This window comes from Elephantulus edwardii, unplaced genomic scaffold, assembly GCF_000299155.1.
Source record: "Elephantulus edwardii isolate Elephantulus edwardi_28Jun2011 unplaced genomic scaffold, EleEdw1.0 scaffold00278, whole genome shotgun sequence".
NCBI lineage: Eukaryota > Metazoa > Chordata > Mammalia > Macroscelidea > Macroscelididae > Elephantulus > Elephantulus edwardii.
In genome coordinates this window covers 2,281,982-2,305,804 of record NW_006400028.1, presented here as the reverse complement: position 1 = coordinate 2,305,804, position 23,823 = coordinate 2,281,982, and the positions used below count along the sequence as shown (strand labels likewise).

General features: G+C 40.0%; 1 protein-coding gene across 1 annotated transcript; it reads right to left on the bottom strand.

Annotated features, from left to right (window-relative positions):
• Positions 1–7,743: 7,743 nt before the first annotated feature.
• LOC102860469 (serine/threonine-protein kinase ULK1-like) lies at positions 7,744–9,876 on the bottom strand. Its single transcript, XM_006900266.1, has 2 exons — positions 9,794–9,876; positions 7,744–8,878 (listed from the first exon to the last, which is right to left on the bottom strand). The coding sequence occupies exons 1-2, from the start codon at positions 9,874–9,876 to the stop codon at positions 7,744–7,746; spliced, it is 1,218 nt and encodes a 405-aa protein (XP_006900328.1).
• Positions 9,877–23,823: the final 13,947 nt, after the last annotated feature.

Sequence of the window (23,823 nt, the reverse complement as noted above, 5' to 3'; positions counted from 1 at the left end):
TCTCTCTCTCTCTCTCTCTCTCTCTCTCTCTCTGTCTCTCTCTCTCTCTCTCTGTATGTGTCTCTTTATCACTACTACCAAGTGAATTCCAACTAATAATGACCCTTAACTGGTTTCCAAGGCTTTAATCTTAAAGGCACAAGATCATCCATCTGTCTTTTGTGGACCTGCTGGTGCACTTGAACTTTCAGAGAAACTAGCTGTTGCTTAGCAGTGTGGCATATTAAACATTATACTACCAAAGGGTTCCTCTCTCTCTTGCTATTGTCATAAAGTTTTATGTCTATACATCATCTTATAGATAAAATTTTATATGATAATTTTTATGCATATAGTTTTGGAGTTCTGGTGGTCTAGTTGTTAGGAATTACCTTGCCAACTCAAAAGCAGGTGGTTCAAATGCAACAGTATAAAGATGGCAAGAAAATCTCATGTGCAATTTATAGCCGCCGATAAGTGTCAGCAATGAGGAGGTTCTGACTTGATGGCACGTAACACCAAGATACATAGTTTGTGTGTGGGGTTTTTTTTTTTAACATACATAGTTTTATATGTAATATGTATGTAGGTTATACTTATTAAAATACATTCTTTCTCAAAATGTTTTTATGATGAGTAAATCCACTGAAACAGAGGTCAGCAAACTTTCTGAAGAGATCCAACCAGTAAATGTTTTAAGCTTTGTGACCCACATGTAGTGTTGTCACTGCTGCTACTGCTGTTTCTTTCTTCTTCTCTGTTCCTCCTCTTATTCCTACTTTTAATTTTCCATACTTTAAAAACATTAAAAAAATAATTTTTTGTACATACAAAATGTCCATACCTCTTCAACCTATATGCAGAACAGATTGTCCGGGAGGCTGGGCTCTATGAGGAGAAATGTGGGGTCAGGATTGGTGGACGATTTATCAACAATCTGCGTTATGCGGATGACACAACCCTGCTTGCTGAAACTGAGGAGGACCTGAAGCACCTGCTGCAGAGTGTCAAGGACTGCAGCCTGCAATATGGATTGAGGCTCAATGTCAAGAAGACAAAGATTCTCACCACTGGACCAATCGGCAGCATCAGGATGGATGGTGAAGAGATTGAGATTGTACACAGCTTTAGTTTGCTTGGCTCCATAGTCAACAGTCTTGGCACCAGCAGCCAGGAAATTAAAAGGTGCATTGCCATGGGAAAGTCTGCTGTTAGGGACCTCTCCAAAGTGCTGAAGAGCAGTGGTGTCTCTCTGGAGACTAAGGTGCATCTGATACAGGCCATGGTCTTCGCAATCACCTGTTATGCATCAGAGAGTTGGACAATGACCAAGGAGGATAGAAGGAGAACTGATGCCTTTGAGCTGTGGTGCTGGAGAAGAGTACTGAGAATACCATGGACTGCTAGGAAAACAAATAGATTTGTCCTGGAGAGGGTTAAACCGGGTGGCTCCTTGGAGGCAAGATTCTGAGGCTCCGTCTAACTTACTTCGGACATGCAGTGAGGAGAGACCGGTCCTTGGAGAGGGACATCATGCTTGGGAGGGTGTAGGGACGGCGCAGGAGAGGAAGGCCTTCTATGAGGTGGATTGATTCAGTGACTGGGATAATTGGGATGGGAGTGTCAGAGACAGTGCGATTGGCACAGGACAGAGCGGAGTTTAGGGCTGTTGTACATAGGGTCGCTATGAGTCGCAGGCGACTCGACGGCACATAACAACAACAACAACAACATACAAAATAGGCCATGATCCAATATTGTTTGTAAACCACAGATTGCCCAGCCCTGCACAAAAATTTGATTGCTGTGGATTTTGTTTAAATGAGCTCAGCCAATAGTAAATCACTAATTGCTTATTGTAGTCTGATGATGTAGAGTGATCATGATTATTCCCATTTTAAAAATTGGAAATCGAACAAAAAAGAGGTTGGATGACTTACGTTAAGCCATGTTGTTTGTATAGTTAGCCTAAGATTTGTTACTATTTCATGTCATATGTGTTTTAAATAGCTCCCTAAAAGAACTTGTTTTAATAAATATTAAGGGAGAAGTTCTGAGGAAAGTAGAGTAAAAGAAAAAGCTTTTGTTATTGTAATTATAAAAAAATATTCATTTTCCAGATATTAAGGTTTAAGGAACACCCTAACTGGGCCCATTGGATAATATTTGGATTGTGTTAAAGCATGTTGCAATAAAAACTTGTAAAATTCCTTCCCAAGGAGTGAAAAAAGGTCAATAATCTCTTCCAGGCCACAACCTGTGGGAATTGACCTCATCTGGAAAGCAAACTGTTTATTCCAATAATTGAAATGTGATGGAAAGTTTGTGGTAATTGAGCTCTTGCAATTGATTCTAAATAGTCATCCACAAATTCTTTGTCCTGAAAGGAGTTCCAGATGTGTTTAATTTATCTCTTTTCATGAAGTTTTTCTTTTTTCAATGATGGCTAAAAACAAGTATAATATTGTTATTTCAGATTTGTTTTAGTTATCTGGTGCTGCTGTAATGGAAATACCACAAGTGCCTGGCTTTGAGAAGTTTATTTTCTTACAGTTTAGGATGCTAGTTGTCCAAATGCAAGGTGCTGATTCTAGGGAAAGTCTCTCAGTTCTGGAGGAAGGTCTTTGTCTTCTTTCAACATTGGTGGTCTCAGTGTTCCTTGAAAATCTCCATGTGTCTTGGTCTTCCTGTGTGTTGAGGGGGTTCTCAGCTGTCTTAGTTAGCTACTGCTAGCATAACAGAAAGACCAGAAGTGGATGGCTTTAATAAACAAATTTATTCTTACAGTTTAGAAGACTTAAAAGTCCAAGTTTAGGATGCCAGTTCTAGGGGAAAGCTTATTCTCTGTTGACAATGAAAGAAAAGGCTTGTTTCATTCTGTATCTGTAGGCTTGACATTCCCTCACCTCTACGTGTCTGGACCTTCCTTGCTTTCAAAGAGCTTTGTTAGGTTTAAGTCCAGCTCCAAAAAAGATGTACTCCACTCCTGGAAGTTGTTCACTGGTGGTTCTCTCAATCCTGTCTGTCTGTTTCTTCCATTTTCATTTGAGGATTCCTAGATCATTCAAGGTTGTTGGTTTGTTTTTTTAAAATTCTGCACCCCACCCCTTGTTGTGTACTGTCAAATCAGATCTGACTGGCACAGGAGGAGATTACCTCTCCTTCTCCAGCAGAGCATTGGGTGGATTGGAACCAATGCGCCTTCGGAATTGGAGCACAGCTTCTTACCACTAGACCATCAGAGCTCCCTTTTATTCAAGATTTTGAGTGTAGCATCTTTCAGTGTTTCAACTCAAGGTTTGATTTTGTTCTTGAGTCCTTTCAGCTTAAGAAATATAGATAATTTAGAATGTAATACCAGGGCAATGTTAAGCAAATAGCCTACAGTGCTTCCTGTGAAATAGTGAAGGAGTAGGGCATTTCTATATTCAGGACTTACTTGGATTTCAGATGGGTTTATATGATTTTGGGGGGGGGGTAGTTTTTATTTATTCTATCCATTTCTTTAACAAATGTTTATTGTTGCATTTCCCTCTCCCTTCAAGTGTATGATTGTTTTATTGCCCTGTAGTACTGGAATTTAGTTGAAAGAATAAAGCATTTACTTCCAAAAAAAAATAAATATTGATAAGTTCTTCCCTATTATTTGATAACTCAGCTCTTTTGTACATTTCATTGTAATACTTACTTGGCTTTGTCTTCTTGAGCAGCCCTTTGAAATCTTCTGTTCAACTCTTTTATTTTGGAATTTCTTCTCTTTGTTTTGGCTTCTTGTTCTAGTGTAATTGTCAGAGTCTCTTCTGACATCCATTTAGATCCCTTCTTTCTCATCTGTCTTGTTTATAACCTTTTGCTTACTTCATAAATAATATCCTTGAAGTCATTCCATTATTTTTCTCGTCTTCAATCATTAGTGTTCAATGCCTTGAACAAGATCTTGAATTGATTTTTGAATTGAAGTAGGATAGACTCAAGGTTATATTTTGATTCCTATGTCTTTATTTTAATTGTCTTTAGCTTCAGTTTCAACTTACATGGAGTGATTGATGGTATGTTCCACAGTCAGCACTTGTCCTGGTTTTAACTACTAATATCAAGCTTCTTCATTGACTCTTTCCACAGTTGTTGTTAGTTTTGATTCCATGTAGTCCAGGAGGTGAAGTACATGAGTATACTCACTGTTTCTGTTTTGGTTTTTTAAAAGTAAGTATTTATAATGAACAAATCCTTGATTGTGCAATAATCAATTATTTGGTTTCCAAGTACATTTCTGTCAATAAGGCCATAATTTTTAACTACTAGCCCTTTGTTTCAAACTTTTTGTTCTATTGTCCAATTATTATATACCTAGTCAAAGCAGTGGTTGTCCAAACAGAATAAGGGAACACTATATGATTTAAAATAAGGAAAGGTACATCAGGGTTGTGTCCTTCCTCTGTACCATTTCAATCTGCACCCTGAACAAATCATTTGAGAAGCTGGACTTTATGAACAAGAATGTGGCATCAGGATTGGAGGAAGACTCATCAGCAACCCATATTATGCGGAGGACACAACCCTGCTTACTGAAAGTGAGAACTTGAAACATTTGCTACAGAAAACCAAAGACTACAGATGTCAATATTGATTGAATCTCAACATCAAGAAGACAAAAATCCTCACCTCTGGGCCAGAAGGAAACATCACGATAGATGGAGAAAAGATTGAAATTGTCAATGATTTCATATTACTTGGATCCACAATTAATATCTTTGGTATCAGCAGTGAGGACATTAGGAGATGTTATTGCATTGGGAAAATCTACTCTTAGAGACCTCTCTAAAGTGTGAAAGAGCAAGGACAATAGCTTAAAGACTAAGATATTTCGGATCTAAGTCATAGTCTTTTTTATTACCTGCTACACGTCTGAAAGGGAGCTCTGTTGGCCTAGTGGCAAGAAGCTGCACTGCAATCCACAAGGCTCTCGTGGTAACTAGGGATATTGTAGCTGATGTTAGATGGATCTTAGCTGAAAGCAGGGAATACCAGAGGAATGTATACCTGTGTTTCATTGATTATGCAAAGGCATTTGACTGTGTGGATCATAACAAACTGTGGCTGACTCTGAGAAGAATGGGAACCCCAGAACACTTGATCATTCTAACGCAAAACCTATACTTGGACCAGGAGACAGTCGTCAGAACAGAGCAAGGGAACACTACATGGTTCAAAATTGGGAAGGGCGTACGCCAGGGATGCGTCCTATCTCCATACCTTTTCAACCTGTATGCAGAACAGATTATCCAGGAGGCTGGGCTCTATGAGGAGAAATGTGGGGTCAAGATTGGTGGAAGATCTATCAACTATTTGTGTTATTCAGATGACACAACCCTGTTTGCTGAAACTGAGGAGGAGCTGAAGCGCTTGGTGCAGAGGGTCAAGAACTGCAGCCTCCAATATGGATTGAGGCTCAATGTCAAGAAGACAAAGATTCTCACCACTGGGCCAACTGGCAGCATCAGGATGGATGGTGAAGAGTTTGAGATTGTTAACAACTTTAGTCTGCTTGGCTCCACAGTCAACACTCTTGGCACCAGTAGCCAGGAAATTAAAAGGCATATTGCCATGGGAAAGTCTGCTGTTAGGCACCTCTCCAAAGTACTGAAGAGCAATGGTGTCTCTCTGGAGACTAAGGTGTGTCTGATACAGGCATGGTCTTTGCAATCACCTGTTATGCATCAAAGAGTTGGACAATGACCAAGGAGGATAGAAGGAGAATTGATGCCTTTGAGCTGTGGTGCTGGAGAAGAGTATTGAGAGTACCATGGACTGCTAGGAAAACAAACACATTCATCCTGGAAAGGGTTAAACCTGGTGGCTCCTTGGAGGCAAGGATTCTGAGGCTCCATCTAACATACTTTGGTCATGTTGTAAGGAGAGACCAGTCCTTAGAGAAGGACATCATGCTTGGTAGGGTGGAGGGACAGCGCAGGAGGGGAAGGCCCTCTATGAGGTGGATTGATTCAGTGACTGGGTTAATCGGGATGGGAGTGTCAGAGACAGTGCGATTGGCACAGGACAGAGCAGAGTTTAGGGCTGTTGTACATAGGGTCACTATGAGTCGCAAGTGACTCGACGGCACATAACAACAACAACAAAAACAACACATCTGAAAGCTGAACAATGACTAAGGATGATGGAAGAATTGATGTCTTTAATTGCAGTGTTGGAGAAGAATGCTGAACACATCTGTCTTGGAGAATGTGTGACCAGGGTGCTCCTTGGAAACAAGGTTGGTGAAATTTCCTCTTACATACTGTGGGCATGTTGTTAGGAGGGACCAGTCCTTGGAAATCATCCTTGGAAAGGTCGGCATAGGAGAAGATGACTCTCAGCAAGATTAATTGACAAGGTAACTGTTAACAATGGGCTCATGGATATTGGAGATGGTGAGGATGGCACAGGATAGGACAAGGTATAAATCTGTGTTCATATGGTAGACATGAGTAGACTTGACAGCATGTATCAACCAAACCCATCTTGCCTTGTTTTTCTCTACTTAGCCTCCACTTTGACACCCTAGGGGAATTCTTTTTACAACCTATTAGGGTTGTGATGGGATTAAGAAGTATGACATTCCACCAATAAACCTTCTTTTACAGCTATTTGGTTTTTCAGATCACAGAAGATCATTACATAGCTTCCATATTCTATCATTGTTGCTGTTGTTGTTATGTGACTTCATAGCTGACCCTCCAGGTGATTTTTAGAGGCTGTAAATCTCTGGAGAGGAGAGTGCTCACTCGTCTTTCTCTCATGAAGCAGCTTGTGGATTCAAACCACATGTGTTTGAGTTAGCAGAATAATTCCTTACTCACATTTTGGAGGGACAGAATTCAATCCATAACTCCATTGCAGGGATTTGTGTTCTTCTCTTCTTGGTGGTACTGAGGTCCTCCAAATCTTTATTCACTTGTTCAATCTCTTGCATACCTCAGAAGAGATTAACTCATTAACGTCTCCACCACTAATACTGCTTTATCAACAGCATATGGTTAGCATTTGCAACACAAAACACAATTCAACTTATAATAGAGTTGCTTGATTGATTTTGTTTTTATGTACTGGGAAACTCTAGAATCTGCTAGTTCTGGGGTTTTGTACAGTTGCTGTTGTTATGTACTGTTGAGTTGGAATCAATTAATATTTGAACCTCCAAGAGATTTTCAAGGAAGTTTAAGTACAAGGGAGGAGATTGCCCATCTTTCTCCCTCAGAGAAGCTTGGTTTGAACCAAAAGCTTTTGGTTTAGCAATGAAACTCCTTACCACTAATCCACCAAAATTCGCCTTTGTTTTTTTTTTTTAACAATTCCAAAGGTTTATTTCCATAAATGGGTGTAACACAATTTAAAGCAAAAGGGGAGAAAACCCACACAAACCCTGTTCGATAGACCAGGACTCAAGAGCACTCCCAGGATTCCTGCACTGCCCTGCATCCTCTCATCAGAGGGGGCGGCCAGAATGCAGGCTCGGAGGGGCTGCTTCTACCCATTGGGCACAGTTCTTAGCTGTGAGCTTTGAAGTTTCTGGACAGACCACCTGGCAGGGGAAGGTCTGCGTTGCCCTTCCTGGTACCCTGTGGTCACTGCCAGGCAGGAGCCAGCAGCAGCAGCCCTCAGTGGAGAAGGGGGCAGGTGGACCTGTGTGTGTCCAGTCCCTCTACTCGGTCCTGTGGAGTGAAGGCCCACAGGCTCATCCAGACCAGTCCAGTCGGTGTCCACCCCTCAGCACCTCGCAGAGAAGCCAGTCAGGAGGGCTAAGAGTCTCCGCTCGATGCACAGCTTACACTTGTCAATGTTTTCCACATCCGTCTGGTCTGTGAGGATCTGCTGCAGCCCCTCCATGAGCAGCAGGGCCTTGTGGTAGCGCTGCATACAGTCCTCCCGGTGGTGGAATATCTCATCCAGCGCTGCTGACTGCACCATCTGCACAGCGTAGCTGAAGATGAGCTTCTCTGCCCTGATGCTGGGAACACAGTCCATGAGCCACCGCTTGTCCACGAAGAACCTCTGCAGCCGCAGGCTCAGGCTCTGGCAGGACAGCACGCTCGACTTGTACAGCTCGTTGAGCTTGTGGACCACCTGCTTCACGGTGGACGAAAGGCAGAGCTTGCCTGCCCGGATCTGCTCAATGGCCATCTGCAGTCCTGCTGACAATAGCTTGGCCACCTTGAGGTACAGCACCAGCTGCTCTGTAAAGCTCCACTCACGGCTCAGCTGGCTGATCTGGTCAGCTACCAGGCTCGCCGGCAGTTGGTACTCAGGGCCAACGGCCACTTCCCCAGCGCTGCCCTTCAGGGCAGCGATCTCCAGCACATGCTGGACGAAGGCCAGCGTGAAGCGTAGCCCATGCAGCGCCTTTGTGTGCTCTTGCTCCACAAGGGTCTCCTCAGGCAGGTCAGGGACCTCAAAGGTCACAGCTCCTTCCAGGTTTGCAGCAATGGGGTCAGCAAAGCTACAGCAGTGTCCTGAGAATATGCATGTACAACGGTCCTGAGGTGGCGTGGTCCCACTTGGGGGGGAGCGCATGGGGAACACCACAGGGGAAGGGCTGCTGGAGCCCCCAGCACGGGCCCCGGGGTGTAGATTTTCTCCAAAGCCAGGGGAGGGAGCTGTCTCCACGGGCTTCTCCTGCAAGCAGTCGGTGCTGCCTGAGTCTGGGGCCTGTGTGGTAAAGGCTGCCTTCAGGAGCAGGTTGGTGAGGCGGCCACTGCTCAGGGACCTGCCGAAAGGGCCCTTGGCCTCCTCAGGCGGCCGCAGCCCAGGGCCCAGCGGCTGTGCCTGGAAGGGCCCACCCTTCATCAGGTCGGGGAGCATGTGGTTCCGAGGGGGTGCCACCACCACACCCTGCAAAATTCGCCTTTGTATACAGTAGGTTAACAGAATTAGAATTATAGGTAACAAAGGAGCTCATTTGCACAGCAAAGCTCGAAGCCAGAGCTTCAGTTGCAGCACTTAAAATTATGAAATAGTACTTAAAATGCAGGCAGACCATAGTTTTCATCTAAGGTTTATTCATTGAACTGGTAAACTAGATGGACAAGTTACTGACTTCCATCAGAAAGTTTTATTCTCATTAAAATTTTGATTAAAAAACTGATTTAAAAAAACTCCCAAACCAACCTTAATATTTTACACCTATAATTTTATTTAGCCCTCTGCTTAAAGCTCCCTTAAACTTAAGCAGTACCAGGTCCAAATCCCTAAATTGCACTATCCTCAAAAGCTTCCTGCATTCCAAGAAAGCCAGATCATTTTAGAACATTCCTGTTAGTGAGTCATACTGACCATAGTTTCTGTTTATTTCTTGTTGTAACTTTTTGGTCTTTTTCTCCTACTTTATTTTTACATCTTTTGAATGACTATTGTCAAAACGAAACTCAAAGTTAATAAGCAGGTTCTTGAGAACATTGTTGTTGTTATTCTTGTTGTTGTTAGGTACCATCGAGTTAGAACTGACCCATAACTTACCCTATAGTTGGTTTTCAGAGACAGTAAGTCACATGGGAGGAGACTGCCCATCTTTCTCCAGCAGAGCCACTGGTAGATTTGAACCACATGCCTTTGAGTTAGCGGTGCAACTCCTTATCTCCTTGGTGAGCAGAGCTCCTCTTGAGAGATATTTTGATGATTTAAGAAACCTCCATTATCCAGGTGTTGAGGGCAGACTATGTATTAAAACATCAATTCTTCATTTTAATAAAAAACTATTTTTTTACTTTGTCATATCATCCATGATTATTTGAAAATATATCCACAGAGTAGAGAACATTACCTTGAATATGGCTTAGGAACCTCTAATGAGTTGATGGCAGAAATGATGGCATGCCACTTCAAGGGTAGGTCATTAAAAGGCATTTTGGTTCCAACTTTCCTTTTTTTCTTAGATCATTTGTTCTGGGGAAAACCAGCTGCATATTCTAAAAATACTAAGTAAGCTTTATAGAAAGTGTCCATGTGGCAATGATCTTGGGCCTCTAGCTAAAACTATGCCATTGAGGTGATTTAAAGGCAGATGTCCCAGCTTCCCAGTCAAGCCTTCAGAGATGACTGGAGCCCAGTGAACATCTTGACTACAACCTTACGAGACACTCTAAACCAGAACCACTAAGTGAAGCTGCTGTTGAACCTATGACCCACAGAAATTGTGAGATAATATGAGTCTTTTTTTTAAAATATGTGAGTCTTTTGTTGTTAATTGCCATCAATGTGACTCTGATCATAGCAACTTATGTATAAAAAAATGAATGATTACTTAGTCCTATGCCATCTTAAAGACTATTGATATGATTAAGTTCATATGTTCTTTCAAGTCATTAAATTTTGGGAATAATTTTTTATGCAACAGTAGAAAACTGAAGCAATATCATTTTGTAGGAAAGGGTTCACAGAATTTATCCATCTTATTAGAAATAAACCTACTAATGTTATTTCAAATTCAAACTCATTGCTGTTGATTGGAATTGACTCATAGTGGACCCACCAGCAGATTTGCTGAGGTTTAAATAGCCCAGAAGATGTTACATCTTCCTCCTGAGAAGCAGCTAATGGATTGAACGACCTGTCTTTGGTTTGACAGCGCAACTCTACCCAGTAGGCCACCAGAACTCCCTAATTATTTAGTTCTTCTAAATGATTATACTTTCCTTGTTGTTTTTTAAAATATCTTGAACTGAGATATATATATGTCATTAGCACATTTCTACCTGTTTTAACACTCTTTTCTTGTAGTTTTGTAAATTACTATTCTTTTATTACACAGATATTAGTGATTATTTTATCTTCATAGTGAATTGGGTTTTAAAGATTAACAGTCCTTCTTTGTCTCATTTAGTCTTTTCTTTTTGCTTAAATGCTACCTTGTCTGATATTAAGATTATAACCTTTGCTTTTTAATTTCCATTTGCCCAGTACATTTTTGCTGATTCTCTTCTTTTAAGCTATTTCTCATATACATCATAGAATTGTTTTACTTTGTGAGTGGAAAAAGAGCAAAGGCCGTGGAGGGACAGCCTTTACCAGCTGACCTTTACCAGCTCCCCAAAGGGGTACTGTCCACATTGACAACGCAAAAGCAATTCCCATGAAGTCAGACGTGTCCTCCATGCTTCTGAACCTCTTTCTACTTTTCCCAATACCAGGCTTACTGTTCTACTGGATCCAAAATCCATTGTGATAGTTCACACACAACATGGAACCGTATTAGGGAAATTAAAAAGGATCTACTTCAGATTCACAGCAGAACACCATCACTCCATCTGGATAAATGCTGACATATGCTCACAGGCACATCAGCCTTCAGCCTCACCACAGATTTAGGCAGTGTTACAAAGCTTGCTGTTGTTGTTAGATGCCATTGAGTTGAGTCTGACTCATATAGTGACCCTATGAACAGCCGACTTGAACCCTGTCCTATCCTGTGCCATCCTCATCATAACTGATACACTAGAGCCCAGTGATGAAGTCATTGTGTCAATCCATCTCGTTGGAGGTCTCCCTATCCTTTGCTGACCTTCCATCTTTTCAAGCATGAAAAGCTTTCCAAGGAATAGCTAGCCTTGCATAGTAACATATCCAAAGTATGAAAAATTAAGCTTCTCCTTTGCCTCCAAGGAGCACTCTGGCTGCAATTTTTTCCAAGACATATCTGTTCTTTCAGTACTCTTCTCCAGCACTACAACTCTAGTCTTCTCCAGCACTACAACTCAAAGGCAGTAATTTTTCTTTCATCATCCTTTTTTTCACTGTCAAGCTCTCTGATGTGTAGCAGGTGATTGAGAAGATCATGGCCTGAATCAGGCACACCTTAGTCTTTAAACTGAGGCCATTGCTCTTCTGCATTTTGGCATGGTCCCTGGTAGCTGTCTTGCTCAATGCAATGTCTTCTGATTTTCTGACTGCTGATACCACGGGTGTTGATTGTTGATTCAAGAAAGATAAAATCACTGATAGCTTTAATCCTTTCTCCACCTGTCATACAGTGGACTGTTGGTCCTATAGTGAGGACCTTTGCTTTCTTGTTGTTGAGATGTAGTCCATACTGATGTCTGTAGTCCTTGATCTTCTACAGCAAGTGTTTTATATACTCCTCTCTTTCAGCAAGCAAAGTTGTGCCATCTGCATAACGCATGTTGTTGATAAGTCTTCCTGCAATCCATCTTGATGCTGCAATCAAGATGCATTAATAATTGTTGGTGAATGGAATGCAAAAGTTGGAAACAAAGAGAAAGGAATGGTAGTCAGAATGTATAGATGTAATGACAGAAATGAGCCAGAGGTTGAATGATTTAATTTTGTGTCCTTAATTTGTTCATAGCAAATACCTTATTTTTTTTTTACTTTTACATTGGTTTGCATACAAAGTTCATATGCTTTGTATTTCACACTTCCACTCACACTGCATTTCATACAATCATTCATTATGTTTTATAAGATCAATCACCATTAAACCATGCTCTTTATTACCCTGTCTTTTCAAGTCCTCACTGGATCGTTTCCATTTCTTTTACCCTCCTCCTCCAACCAAAAAATTGTGTGACCCTATGATTTCCCCTCTCTGCCCACCCTCATCCCTCTGTTCTCACCCCTTCCCCCTGGTCCCCATATACATTTTACTAGTTATACTTCTATTTTTATAATAATGATCCTATACAGTATTTATCCTTATGAGACTAAGTTCACTCAGCATAATGCCCACCAGTCTTTCACAAGTTATGTAGTAACTTTATAAATCATTGCTCCTGAGTGCAGCATAGTAAGTAGTCCATCATGTGAGTGTACCACAATTTCTCAATCCATTCGATTGTGGTTGTACATTGGAACTATTTCCATGTTCTTGGGATTGTGAATAGTGCTGTTATGAACATTGGTGTACAAATCTCCATTTGTGTCTCAGTTCTTATCCTTAGGGTATGTTCTGAGGAGTGGAATAGCTGTATCATATGGAATTTCTATGTTCAGCTTTTTGAGGAACTGTCAAACTGCCTATCAGAGTGGTTGTACCATTTTACAGTCTTACCAACAAGGTATGAGAGTTCCAACTCTCCACATCCACTCCAACATTTATTGCTTGCTGTCCTGTTAAACCTGGATACTACTACTGAGGTGAGATTGTATCTCATTGTGGTTTTGATTTGCTTCTCTCTTTTTGCCAAAGATTTTGAGCATTTCTTCAGGTGTTTGTTGGCCAACCAAATGTCTTCCTCTGTGAAAAGTCTTTCTATGTCTCTTGCCCATTTTGTAATTGGGTTATCAATCTTTTTCTTGTGGCGAACCTGTCAGATTATATAAACTTTTGTTATGAGACCCTTGTCTGTGATGGTACAAACCTATTTTACATACAAATGGTGACTTTACAAAATGGATCTCACTTGATGATGGATTACACAGGAATCAGACTATATTTGCATAGACAATCATTGGAGAAGTGCAGTATCTGCAGTCAAAATCAGAGCAGGTGCCAAATGTGGGACAGAACATCAATTACTCTTGTGCAAGTTTAAATTGAAGCTGAAAAAAAAAAGAAAGTTGATCCACAGGCACCAAAATATGACCTTGAGCCTATCTGAATTTAATAATTATCTCAAGAACTTAAAAAAACTTAACACAAAACTTAACAACTTGACACAAAACTTAAAAAAAAAAAGGATGGGTTTGAGGAATTGGATACCAATGATTGAAGACCAGAGAAACTTTGGGAGAACATCAATGATATTACCCATGAAGAGAGTACAAGATCATTACAAAGAAGGAGGGGGGGGGGAAACAAATACGAGTGTCAGAAGAGACTATGAAGAATAACAATAAAACTTTAAGAAGGAAAAAAAAGAAGAAACTATAAAATTGTATTACAGCATAGAGAATCTAAAACAAAAAGAAGAACGCCAAACTAAAAGAGCTGAACAGACGATTTCAGAGGGCGGCACAAGAAAATAAAGTAAAATATTATAATGAAATATGCAGAGAGCTAGAGCCAGAGAATAAAAAGGGAAGAAATCACTCAGCACTTCTCAAGCTGCAAGAATTGAAAACCAAATTCAAACCTTAAGCTACAATATTGAAAAATGTTATGGGCATCCAGGAAGCATCAAAAGGAAATGAAAGGGAGAGTTGGTACAAGTTATGGATTCTTATCTGACAAGATGAAAACAGCTAGAGAATGGACAGTCAGGTACAGAGAGAGAGAGAAGGGTCTTGGATTTGACTGATGATGCCTGGCAAGAAGACAAGCTATCCTATGAGGATGTACCTCTGAATGAGCTTCCAGAACCTGAGCAAGGCAATGTTGGCATCACAGAATCTGTTAAAGAGCAAGAAATTACTCAGCCTCAAAGTAATTCCACAAGAATACCCCCTACTGGAAACCAACACCTGGCTTCTTTTACCATGAATGATGTATTTTATGTATTGAAAAATAAAATACATTTGGTCGTGGTGAATTATTTTTTTGATGTATCATTGGATTCTATCAACCAAGTGGGATTCATAACAGGTATGCAAGGATGGTTCAACATAAGAAAAACAATCATTGTAATTCATCACATTAACAAAGCAAAGAACAAGAACCACATGATCCTGTCAATTGATGCAGAAACGGCTTTTGACAAAATCCAACACCCTTTCCTGATTAAAACACTCAACAAAATGGGATTAGAGGGGAATTTTCTCAACATAGTAAAAAGTATATACACAAACCCAAGAGCCAACATTGTTATTAATGGAGAGAGATTAAAGGCATTCCCTTTGAGAATAGGAACTAGGCAAGGATGCCCATTATCACTTATCCTATTTAATATTGTATTGAAAGTCTTAGCCATAGCAATAAGACAAGAGAAGAAAAAAAGAGGTATCCAAATTGACAAAGAGTATATAAAATTATCTCTATATGCAGATGATATGATAGCATACTTAGAAAACCCTAAAGACTCAGTGAGAAAACTGCTGGACTTAGTCAACCAATTCAGCAAAGTGGCAGGATACAAAATCAACATACAAAAATCAAGTGGATTTCTCTACAGTGACAAAGAAAATACAGAACTGGGGCCAAGAAAAACAATACCCATCACAATAGCTAATTACAAGATTAAATACTTGGGAGTAAATCTAACTTGACACAAAGGACCTATTCAAATAAAATTACAAAACATGACTACAAGAAATAAAAATGAGACCTGGAGAAATGGAAGAATAGACCATGCTCTTAGATAGGAAGACTCAATATTATGAAAATGAAAATTCTACCAAAGACAATGTACAAGTTCAATGCAATCCCAATACAAATACCAATTCCATTCTTCAATGAAGCAATCTCCAATTTCATCTGGAATGGAAAGAGACCCCAAATAAGCAAAGCACTCCTTTTTAAAAAGAGAAACAAGGTAGGAGACATCTCACTCCCTGATTTCAAATACTACTACACCACTGTGGTGGTCAAAACAGCATGGCACTGGTACAATGACAGACACATAGATCAATGGAGTAGAATTGAGAACCCATAAATCAGCTCATCTATCTATGGTCAACTGATTTTTGACAAGGAGATGAAATCAGTTAAGTGGGGAAACAACAGCCTTTTTAACAAATGGTGTTGGCAAAATTGGAAAACTATCTGCAGAAAACTCAAGCAAGACTCACACCTCACACCATACACAAAAACAAAATCAGAGTGGATCGAGGACCTAGAATTAAAACCAAGGACTATAAATCTCATCAGAGAAATGTTTGGAAGAATGCTAGAAGACCTAATCCACAACATGAAAAGTCTTCCAAGCCTCCTGAAAAACCTACAACCAGGAGAAAATGAAATAGATGAATGAAACCTTCTAAGAATCAAATCCCTGAAAAAAAAAAAGAAAGAAAAGAAAATAATCAAATCCCTATGCACATCAAAAATCTTCTCCAACAGGGTAAAAAGGAAAGCCACAGACTAGGAAAAAAATATTTGGTAATGACATGTCTGATAAGCAATTTATATCCAGAATTTATAGATTACTCCAGTACCACAAGATAAAGGTAAACAACCCAATAGCAAAATGGACCCAGGATATGAACAGACACTTCACCAAAGAAGACATTCAGATGGCAAACACATGAAATGTTCAAAATCCGTAGCTCTATGAGAGATGCAAATCAAAACAACTATGAGATATCATCTCACCCTAGTAACAATAGCAAAATTCAACAGAGCAGCAAATAACAAATGCTGGTGAGGTTGTGAAGAAACTGGAACCCTTATTCACTGTTGATGGGAGAGTAAAATGGTGCAATCACTATGGAAAGCAGTATGGTGCTTTCTCAAGAAGGTGGAAATAGAAATACCATTTGACCCAGCAATTCCACTACTGGGAATATGTTGTTGTTATGTGCCTTCAAGTTGCCTGCGACTCATAGCCACCCTATGTACAACAGCCCTAAATTCTGCCCTATCCTGTGCCAATCTCACCACCTCCAACACACCTACACACATAACCCCAGTCACTGAATCAATCTATCTCAACCATGTTTTTCCTCTCCTGTGCTGTCCTCCCACCCTCCCAAACATGACGTCCCTCTCCAAGGACTGGTCCCTCCTTGCAACAAGTCCAAAGTATGTCAGACGAAGCTTCAGAATCCTTGCTTCCAAGGAGAAGCCCAGCTTCACCTCTCTAAGACAAACCTGTTCATTTTCTTAGCAGTCCATGGTATATTCAATACTCTTCTCCAACACCACAGCTCAAAGGCATCAATTCTCCTTCTATCATCTTTAGTCACTGTCCAACTCTCTGATGCATAGCAAGTGATTGCAAAGACCATGGTATGTATCAGGCGCACCTTAGTCTCCCGACTGCCATCATTGCACTTCAGCACTTTAAAGAGGTCTCTAACCACAGACTTTCCCATCACAATACACCTTTTAATTTCCTGGCTGCTGGTGCCAAAATTGTTGACTGTGGAGCCAAGCAAACCAAAACTTTAAACAATCTCAGTCTCTTCACCATCTATCATGATGTTGCCAATTGGCCCAGTGGTGAGAATCTTTATTTTCTTGATATTGAACCTCAATCCTTACTGAAGACTGCAGTCCCTGACCTTCCACAGCAAGTGTTTCAGGTCCTCCTCCATTTCAGCAAGCAGGGTTGTGTTATCTGCATAATGCAGATTCTTGACTCTTCCTCCAATTCTGATGCCACATTTCTCCTCATAGAGCCCAGCCTCCTGGATAATCTGTTCTACATACAGATTGAAAAGATATGGAGACAGGATACAGCCCTGGCATACATCCTTCCCAATTTTGAGCCATGCAGTAATGTTTCCCTGCTCTGTTGCATTAGCACGATCAAGTGTTCTGGTATTCCCATTCTTCTCAGAGTCAGCCACAGTTTGTTAAGATCCACAGAGTCAAATGCCTTTCATAATCAATGAAACAAAGATAGACATTCTTCTGGTACTCCTTGCTTTCAGCCAAGATCCAGCTAACATTAGCTACAATATCCCTAGTACCACGACCCCATCTAAACCTAGCCTGCACTTCTGGTAGTTCTCTGTTTTAAATCTTGCTTACATGTGATATTAATGATATTGTTCAATGATTTCCACATTCTGTGGGATCACTTTTCTTTGAAATGGGAACAAATATAGATTTCTTCCAGTCATTTTCCAAGTGTTTGTTCTCCAGATGCCACACAAACAGATATATGTACACCTATGTTTATTGCTAATTTATGCAAAATAGCAAAGAGTTGGAGACAACCCAAGTGATCATCAAGAATGGAATACTATGAAGCACTAAAAAACAAGAAACTCATTAAGTATTACACAAAATGGATGACCCTGGAGGACATTATGCTGACTGAAATATCTCAGTCATAAAAGGACGAAGTGTTATAAAGCTGTTATAAAACAGGACTGACATGGTGATTGGGATGAAACGCAGAAAAAAGGGAATAAATAATGTACACTGCATTGAAACAGATGAGGGAAAGAACTGTTTAAAAAGAAGATGTGATTAGGTATTATTTGCATAACAACAGTCTAAAATAAGAGGTGCATAGAAAAGTGGACTTGGGGACAATTGTGCAACACTGAAAGAATTTTTTTTCAAAGAGAACTGGGGAGTGGGAAGGGAGGGAAACATGCAAAAATGAATGGATGGAAATTTAAATTCTCTATAAACTCACTAAAATCTCAATTAAAATTTAAAAAATACATTTTCTGACTTCCTATCTCTTCATGCTAAATCAACATTTGAAAATACATACATGCCTACTTAGTTTGTGGCAGCTAAGAAGAATATGAGATTATTCACCTACATAAGAAACCGATTGAGATTTCTCAAGAATATTGGACTCTTTGAGCATTAACCTCAAATAATCAGCTTGTATAAGAACACAGTTATTAAATATTTGCCCTTAGCTCTGATTTAATCTTTATGTCATAGTTCATTACTTCCTAATTACTTATATGTATCTTGTAATGCAAGATGATAAAGATATGAACAGGCAAGGTAGAAAGGAAACCGGATATGCAAATTATTATCTTCTTATGTACACTGCTTTGAGAAATATTCTGAGTGGCTATGGTTGATATGTACTTAGCCTGTGGATATTGAAATAAAAAAGTATCCCATTTCCTGATTACTGTTATTCTTAAAAGTCCCCACCTGTTTTCAAACTATAAATTTATAGATTAAAAGATTATAAATTTACAGATTAAATTCAAACTATAAATTTACAGATTGAAAGGGTATTTGATCTTTATTCTTTGTGCCTTTGGAAAGGAACTTTGGCCAGCTGGACCACTAGTTTTATCTAGTTATTACGTCTCTTATTTTCCAAAAGCCCTTTCAAATATAACTGCAGCACCGTTTAAAAATAAACCAAAAAACAACAACAAATCCATCAAAAAGAAAATGGAAGGAATACACGCAGAACTGCTATATGAAAAATAATTAGTTGGTCCTCCGCTGCCGCCTAGCTCCACATACAGCTGACATCATGGGCTTCATAGACCTCAAGACCTTCGTCGGCCTCCAAGTCCTCAATGATTATCTGGCCAATAAGAGCTACATCAAGGGATATGTGGCATCACAAGCAGATGTAGTGGTGTTGGCAACCATCTCCAGCCCCTGATATACCAATCTGTGTCATATTCTATGTTGCTATAATCACATCCAGTCTTATGAGAAGGAAAAGGCCAGCCTGCCAGAAGTGAAGAAAGCTTTGGGCAAGTGTGGCCCTGGAAGACACCATAGGAAGTGAAATTACAGATAGTTAAGATGGCAATGACATCGATTTCTTTAGATCTGAGGAGGAGGAGGAGGAACAGGAGAAGGCAAAGAAGCTAAGAGAAGACCGTCTCATACAATGTAAGTCAAAAAAAGCCAATAAACCTGAACTTGCTGCCAAGTCCTCAATCTTATTAGATGTGAAATCTTGGAATGATGGAACCAACATGGCAAAATTGAAAGAGTTGGAAGTATTTAGGCAGATGGCTTGCTTAGGAGCTCTTCTAAGCTAGTACTGGTGGGACATGAAGAACCTTCAAATACAGTGTGAAGTTGAAGATGCTAAAGTTGGCCTGGATGTGATGGAAAACAGGTAACTGCTTCAGAAGACTTAGAGCACTCCATGGATGTGGCTGCTTTTCAACAAAATCTAACGTCCATCTTCATCCATCAATTAAAATAATTTTTTTATAAAAAGAAAGAAAACTAATTAGTTGACACTGAAAAAATTTCAGAAAGTACTATATAAACGAGGGCCAATGGTAATGATGGATGAAGTTCAAGCTGTGCTGAAGTCATTAACAAAACAAAAAAGGCCCCAGGAACCAACTGACATGTTTCAACTAGCAGATGCAGCCTTTGATATGCTCACCAGTCTATGCCAGGAAATTTGGAGCACAGTTCCTTGGCTAACTGACTGGAAGAGATCCACATTTGTTCTCATTCCCAAGGAAGGTGATCCACTAGAATGTGGAAATTATTGAACAATATCATTAATATCTCATACAAGCAAAATATCATTGACAATAATTTTTAAATGGCTAGAACAATACATTGACAGGGAACTACCAGAAGTTCCAGCTGGGTTTAGAAAAGGCCATGGCACCATGATTATCATTGCTGATGTCAGATGGATTTGGCTGAAAGCAAAGAATACCAGAAGAATGTCTATTTGTGTTTTATTGACTATGCAAAGGCATTTGACTGTGTGATCACAACAAATTGTGGTGAATCTTGAGAAGAATAGGAATTCAGAACATTTAATTGTACGTGCGAAACCTATACCGAGACCAAGATGTTGTCTGAAAGGAACAAAGGAATACATGAGGGTTGTATCTTTTCTCCATACCTGTTACAAAGCTTAGTCCTGCCAATTATGGCTCTCCACACCCTACTCCTCCAACAAACTTGGGCAAAAGGCTCTTAGCACTTGTTCAATGGTGTAGCAGTCCCAAGGTTCATTCTGTTTTAGGTTGGGTGTCTGGTTTTCCAATGTGGCTGCTATCTGGTGCTAGATCCATTCAGTTTAATGACAAGACTAGGTCATCCCCTTTGGATAGGCTAACATGCCCTATCTGCATATTCCCACCCATCCACATGGCAAAGTCAGTCAATGGGTAGGGAAGCCACTCAATGGCTAGGGAAGCCACTTTGAACAATAAACCCTTAAAACTACAGTAAGCAAATATGAAAATATTATAACAAGTAATCGGTCTCTCTTATATGTAGTGATACAGCATCTGTGTTTGGTCTCAATTATGTTTTATATTTATAGATAAAAAACATATTTACATGTACATGATCTTTTAAGAAAATTGTATTCAAGTTATTTTGTTGTGTTGTTTTATATATATTTTTATATGTATTTTTTTTCTTTTAAGGGAGTTCTGATGGTATAGGGGCTTCACTGACAGCCTGAAGACACACAATTTGAATCCACCAGCTGCTCCATGGTAGAAAGATGGGCAATCTCCCCCTGTGCCATTTACTGCCTCTGAAAATTCATGGGAGGGTCAGCAATTAGTTGGTCTGACTCAATGGTACATAACAACATTTTTTTTAATTAATTTTAATGAAAATTTACAGAGACTTAGGATCTCCATTCATTCATTATTGCACTTTTCTCCCTGTCCACCCTCCCCCCAATTCTCTCTTCTCTTTGAAAAAAAGTGAAAGAAAAATTCTTTCATTGTTATACAATTCCTCCCCCCAAGTCTACTACACTGTACAGCCTTCATTAACGTATTACTTTTAAAACAAAATCTGTACTAAATATATATGTAAAGCTTTGGTGGCTTAGTTGTAGTTAATTGTGCTGCTAAACCCAAAGGCAGGAGATTCAAGTCCACTAGCTGCTTCTAGGGAAAAACATGTACAATCTTCTCCCATGTGACTTATAGCCTCTGAAAACTTGCTGGCAGGTCAGCATTGAGTCAATTCTTACTCAACAGGACATAACAACAAATACATATGTAATAAAACATTTGTAATTTCATTTCTTCATATGTGCAGTTTAGTGACATATAATATGTTCATTATGGTGTGCTAACATCATTACTATGTTTCCAAATTTTCATTCATCCTTAACGGAATTTAGTGTTCTCTAAGCAATTTTGAAATGTGCAAGGAGATGGAGACAGAAAATCAAAGGGGCTGAACTCACTCAGCATTTCTTAAGCTCAAGAAACTGAAGAACAAATTCAAACCTTGAGTTGCTTTAATCAAGGATGCTTCAGGCAGAATATTAAATGATCCAGGAAGTATTAAAAGAAGATGAAAAGAATATACTGAGTCATTGTATTGAAAGGAACTGGCAGACACAGAAGAATTTCATAAAACAACATATAAGCAAGAGCCTATGGTGATGAAGGAAGAAGTTCAAGCTGCTTTGAAGGAAATAGCAAAAAATAAAGCCCCAGGAATAGATGGTATACCAATTGACATATTTCAGCTAACAGATGCTGCCCTGGATGTGCTTACCAAGTTGTGCCAAGAAATCTGGAGAACAACCACTTGGCCATCTGACTGGAAGAGGTCTATATTTGTTCCCATTCCAAAGAAAAGTGACCCAACAGAGTGTGGAAACTATAGAACAATATTGTTGATCTCACATGCACGCAAGATTCTGCTGAAGATTATCCAGAAATGACTGGAACAGCACATCAGCAGAGAACTGCCAGAAGTCCAGGCTGGATTTAAAAGGGGTCATGGTACTAGGGATATTGTAGCTAATGTAAGATGGATCTTGGCTGAAAGCAGGGAGTACCAGAGGAATGTCTATCTGTGCTTCATTGATTATGCAAAGGTGTTTGACTCTGTGGATCATAACAAACTGTGGCTGACTCTGAGAAGAATGGGAATCCCAGAACACTTGATCGTGCTAATGAGAAACCTATATTTGGACCAAGAGGCAGTCGTCAGAACAGAGCAAGGAAACACTACATGGTTCAAAATTGGGAAGGGTATACGCCAGGGATGTGTCCTGTCTCCATACCTTTTCAACCTGTATGCAGAACAGATCATCTGGGAGGCTGGGCTCTATAAGGAGAAATGTGGCATCAGGATTGGTGGATGATCTATCAACAATCTGCATTATGCAGATGACACAACCCTGCTTGCTGAAACTGAGGAGGACCTGAAGCGCTTGCTGTAGAGGGTCAAGGACTGCAGCCTTCAATATGGATTGAGGCTCAATGTCAAGAAGACAAAGATTCTCACCACTGGACCAATTGGCAGCATCAGGATGGATGGTGAAGAGATTGAGATTGCTCACAGCTTTAGTTTGCTTGGCTCCATAGTCAACACTCTTGGAACCAGTAGCCAGGAAATTAAAAGACGTATTGCAAAAAAAAAGACGTATTGCCATGGGAAAGTCTGCTGTTAGGGACCTCTCCAAAGTACTGAAGAGCAATGGTGTCTCTCTGGAGACTAAGGTGTGTCTGATACAGGCCATGGTCTTTGCAATCACTTGTTATGCATCAGAGAGTTGGACAATGACCAAGGAGGATAGAAGGAGAATTGATGCCTTTGAGCTGTGGTGTTGGAGAAGAGTATTGAGGATACCATGGACTGCTAGGAAAACAAACAGATTTATCCTAGAGAGGGTTAAACCGGGCTGCTCCTTGGAGGCAAGGATCCTGAGGCTTCGTCTGACATACTTTGGTCATGTTGTAAGGAGAGACCGCTCCTTAGAGAAGGACATCTTGCTTGGGAGGGTGGAGGGCAGGCTCAGGAGGGGAAGGCCCTTTAGGAGATGGATTGATTCAGTTACTGGGGTAATCAGGATGAGTGTGTCAGAGGCAATGAGATAGGCACAGGACAGAGCAGAGTTTGGGGCTGTTGTATACAAGTGACTCGACAGCACATAACAACAACAACAAGCAATCTTGTGCTTCTTTTGATATTCAGAATATTCAAATTTTTGTTTTCAGATTACCTTCATATCAATATGCTTATACTTTAATAATTTTTTTGGTTAGATATTTACTATTTCCCATGTGGAGCAACAATGAGAGAAATTGAAATCATTTCTGTTATCCCCATGTCCTCAGCCAACCAACCAACCAACCAACCAACCAACTGTAGTTAATATTATCTTTCTTAATGTTTATTCTTACACATTTACGTATGTTTCAGCTTATAATAGTTTGTTGGCTTTAAATCAGGACTTTGAGTTGGTACATTCTGGTTTGACCCACTGTCAAGAATTTGCCTTTTCACAGGATATGAAGAGACACTTCACCAAGGAAGACATTCAGATGGCCAACAAACACATGAAGAAATGTTCAAAATCCCTAGCCCTGAGAGAGATGCAAATCAAGACA

Excerpts from the sequence above, each read along its gene's own strand:
- LOC102860469 (XM_006900266.1), bottom strand. The coding sequence starts at position 9,876 with ATGCCTTTTAATGACCTACCCTTGAAGTGGCATGCCATCATTTCTGCC. Across the intron at positions 8,879-9,793 it reads GTTCCTAAGCCATATTCAAG|GCGAATTTTGCAGGGTGTGG; the intron begins GTAATGTTCTCT and ends CTGTATACAAAG.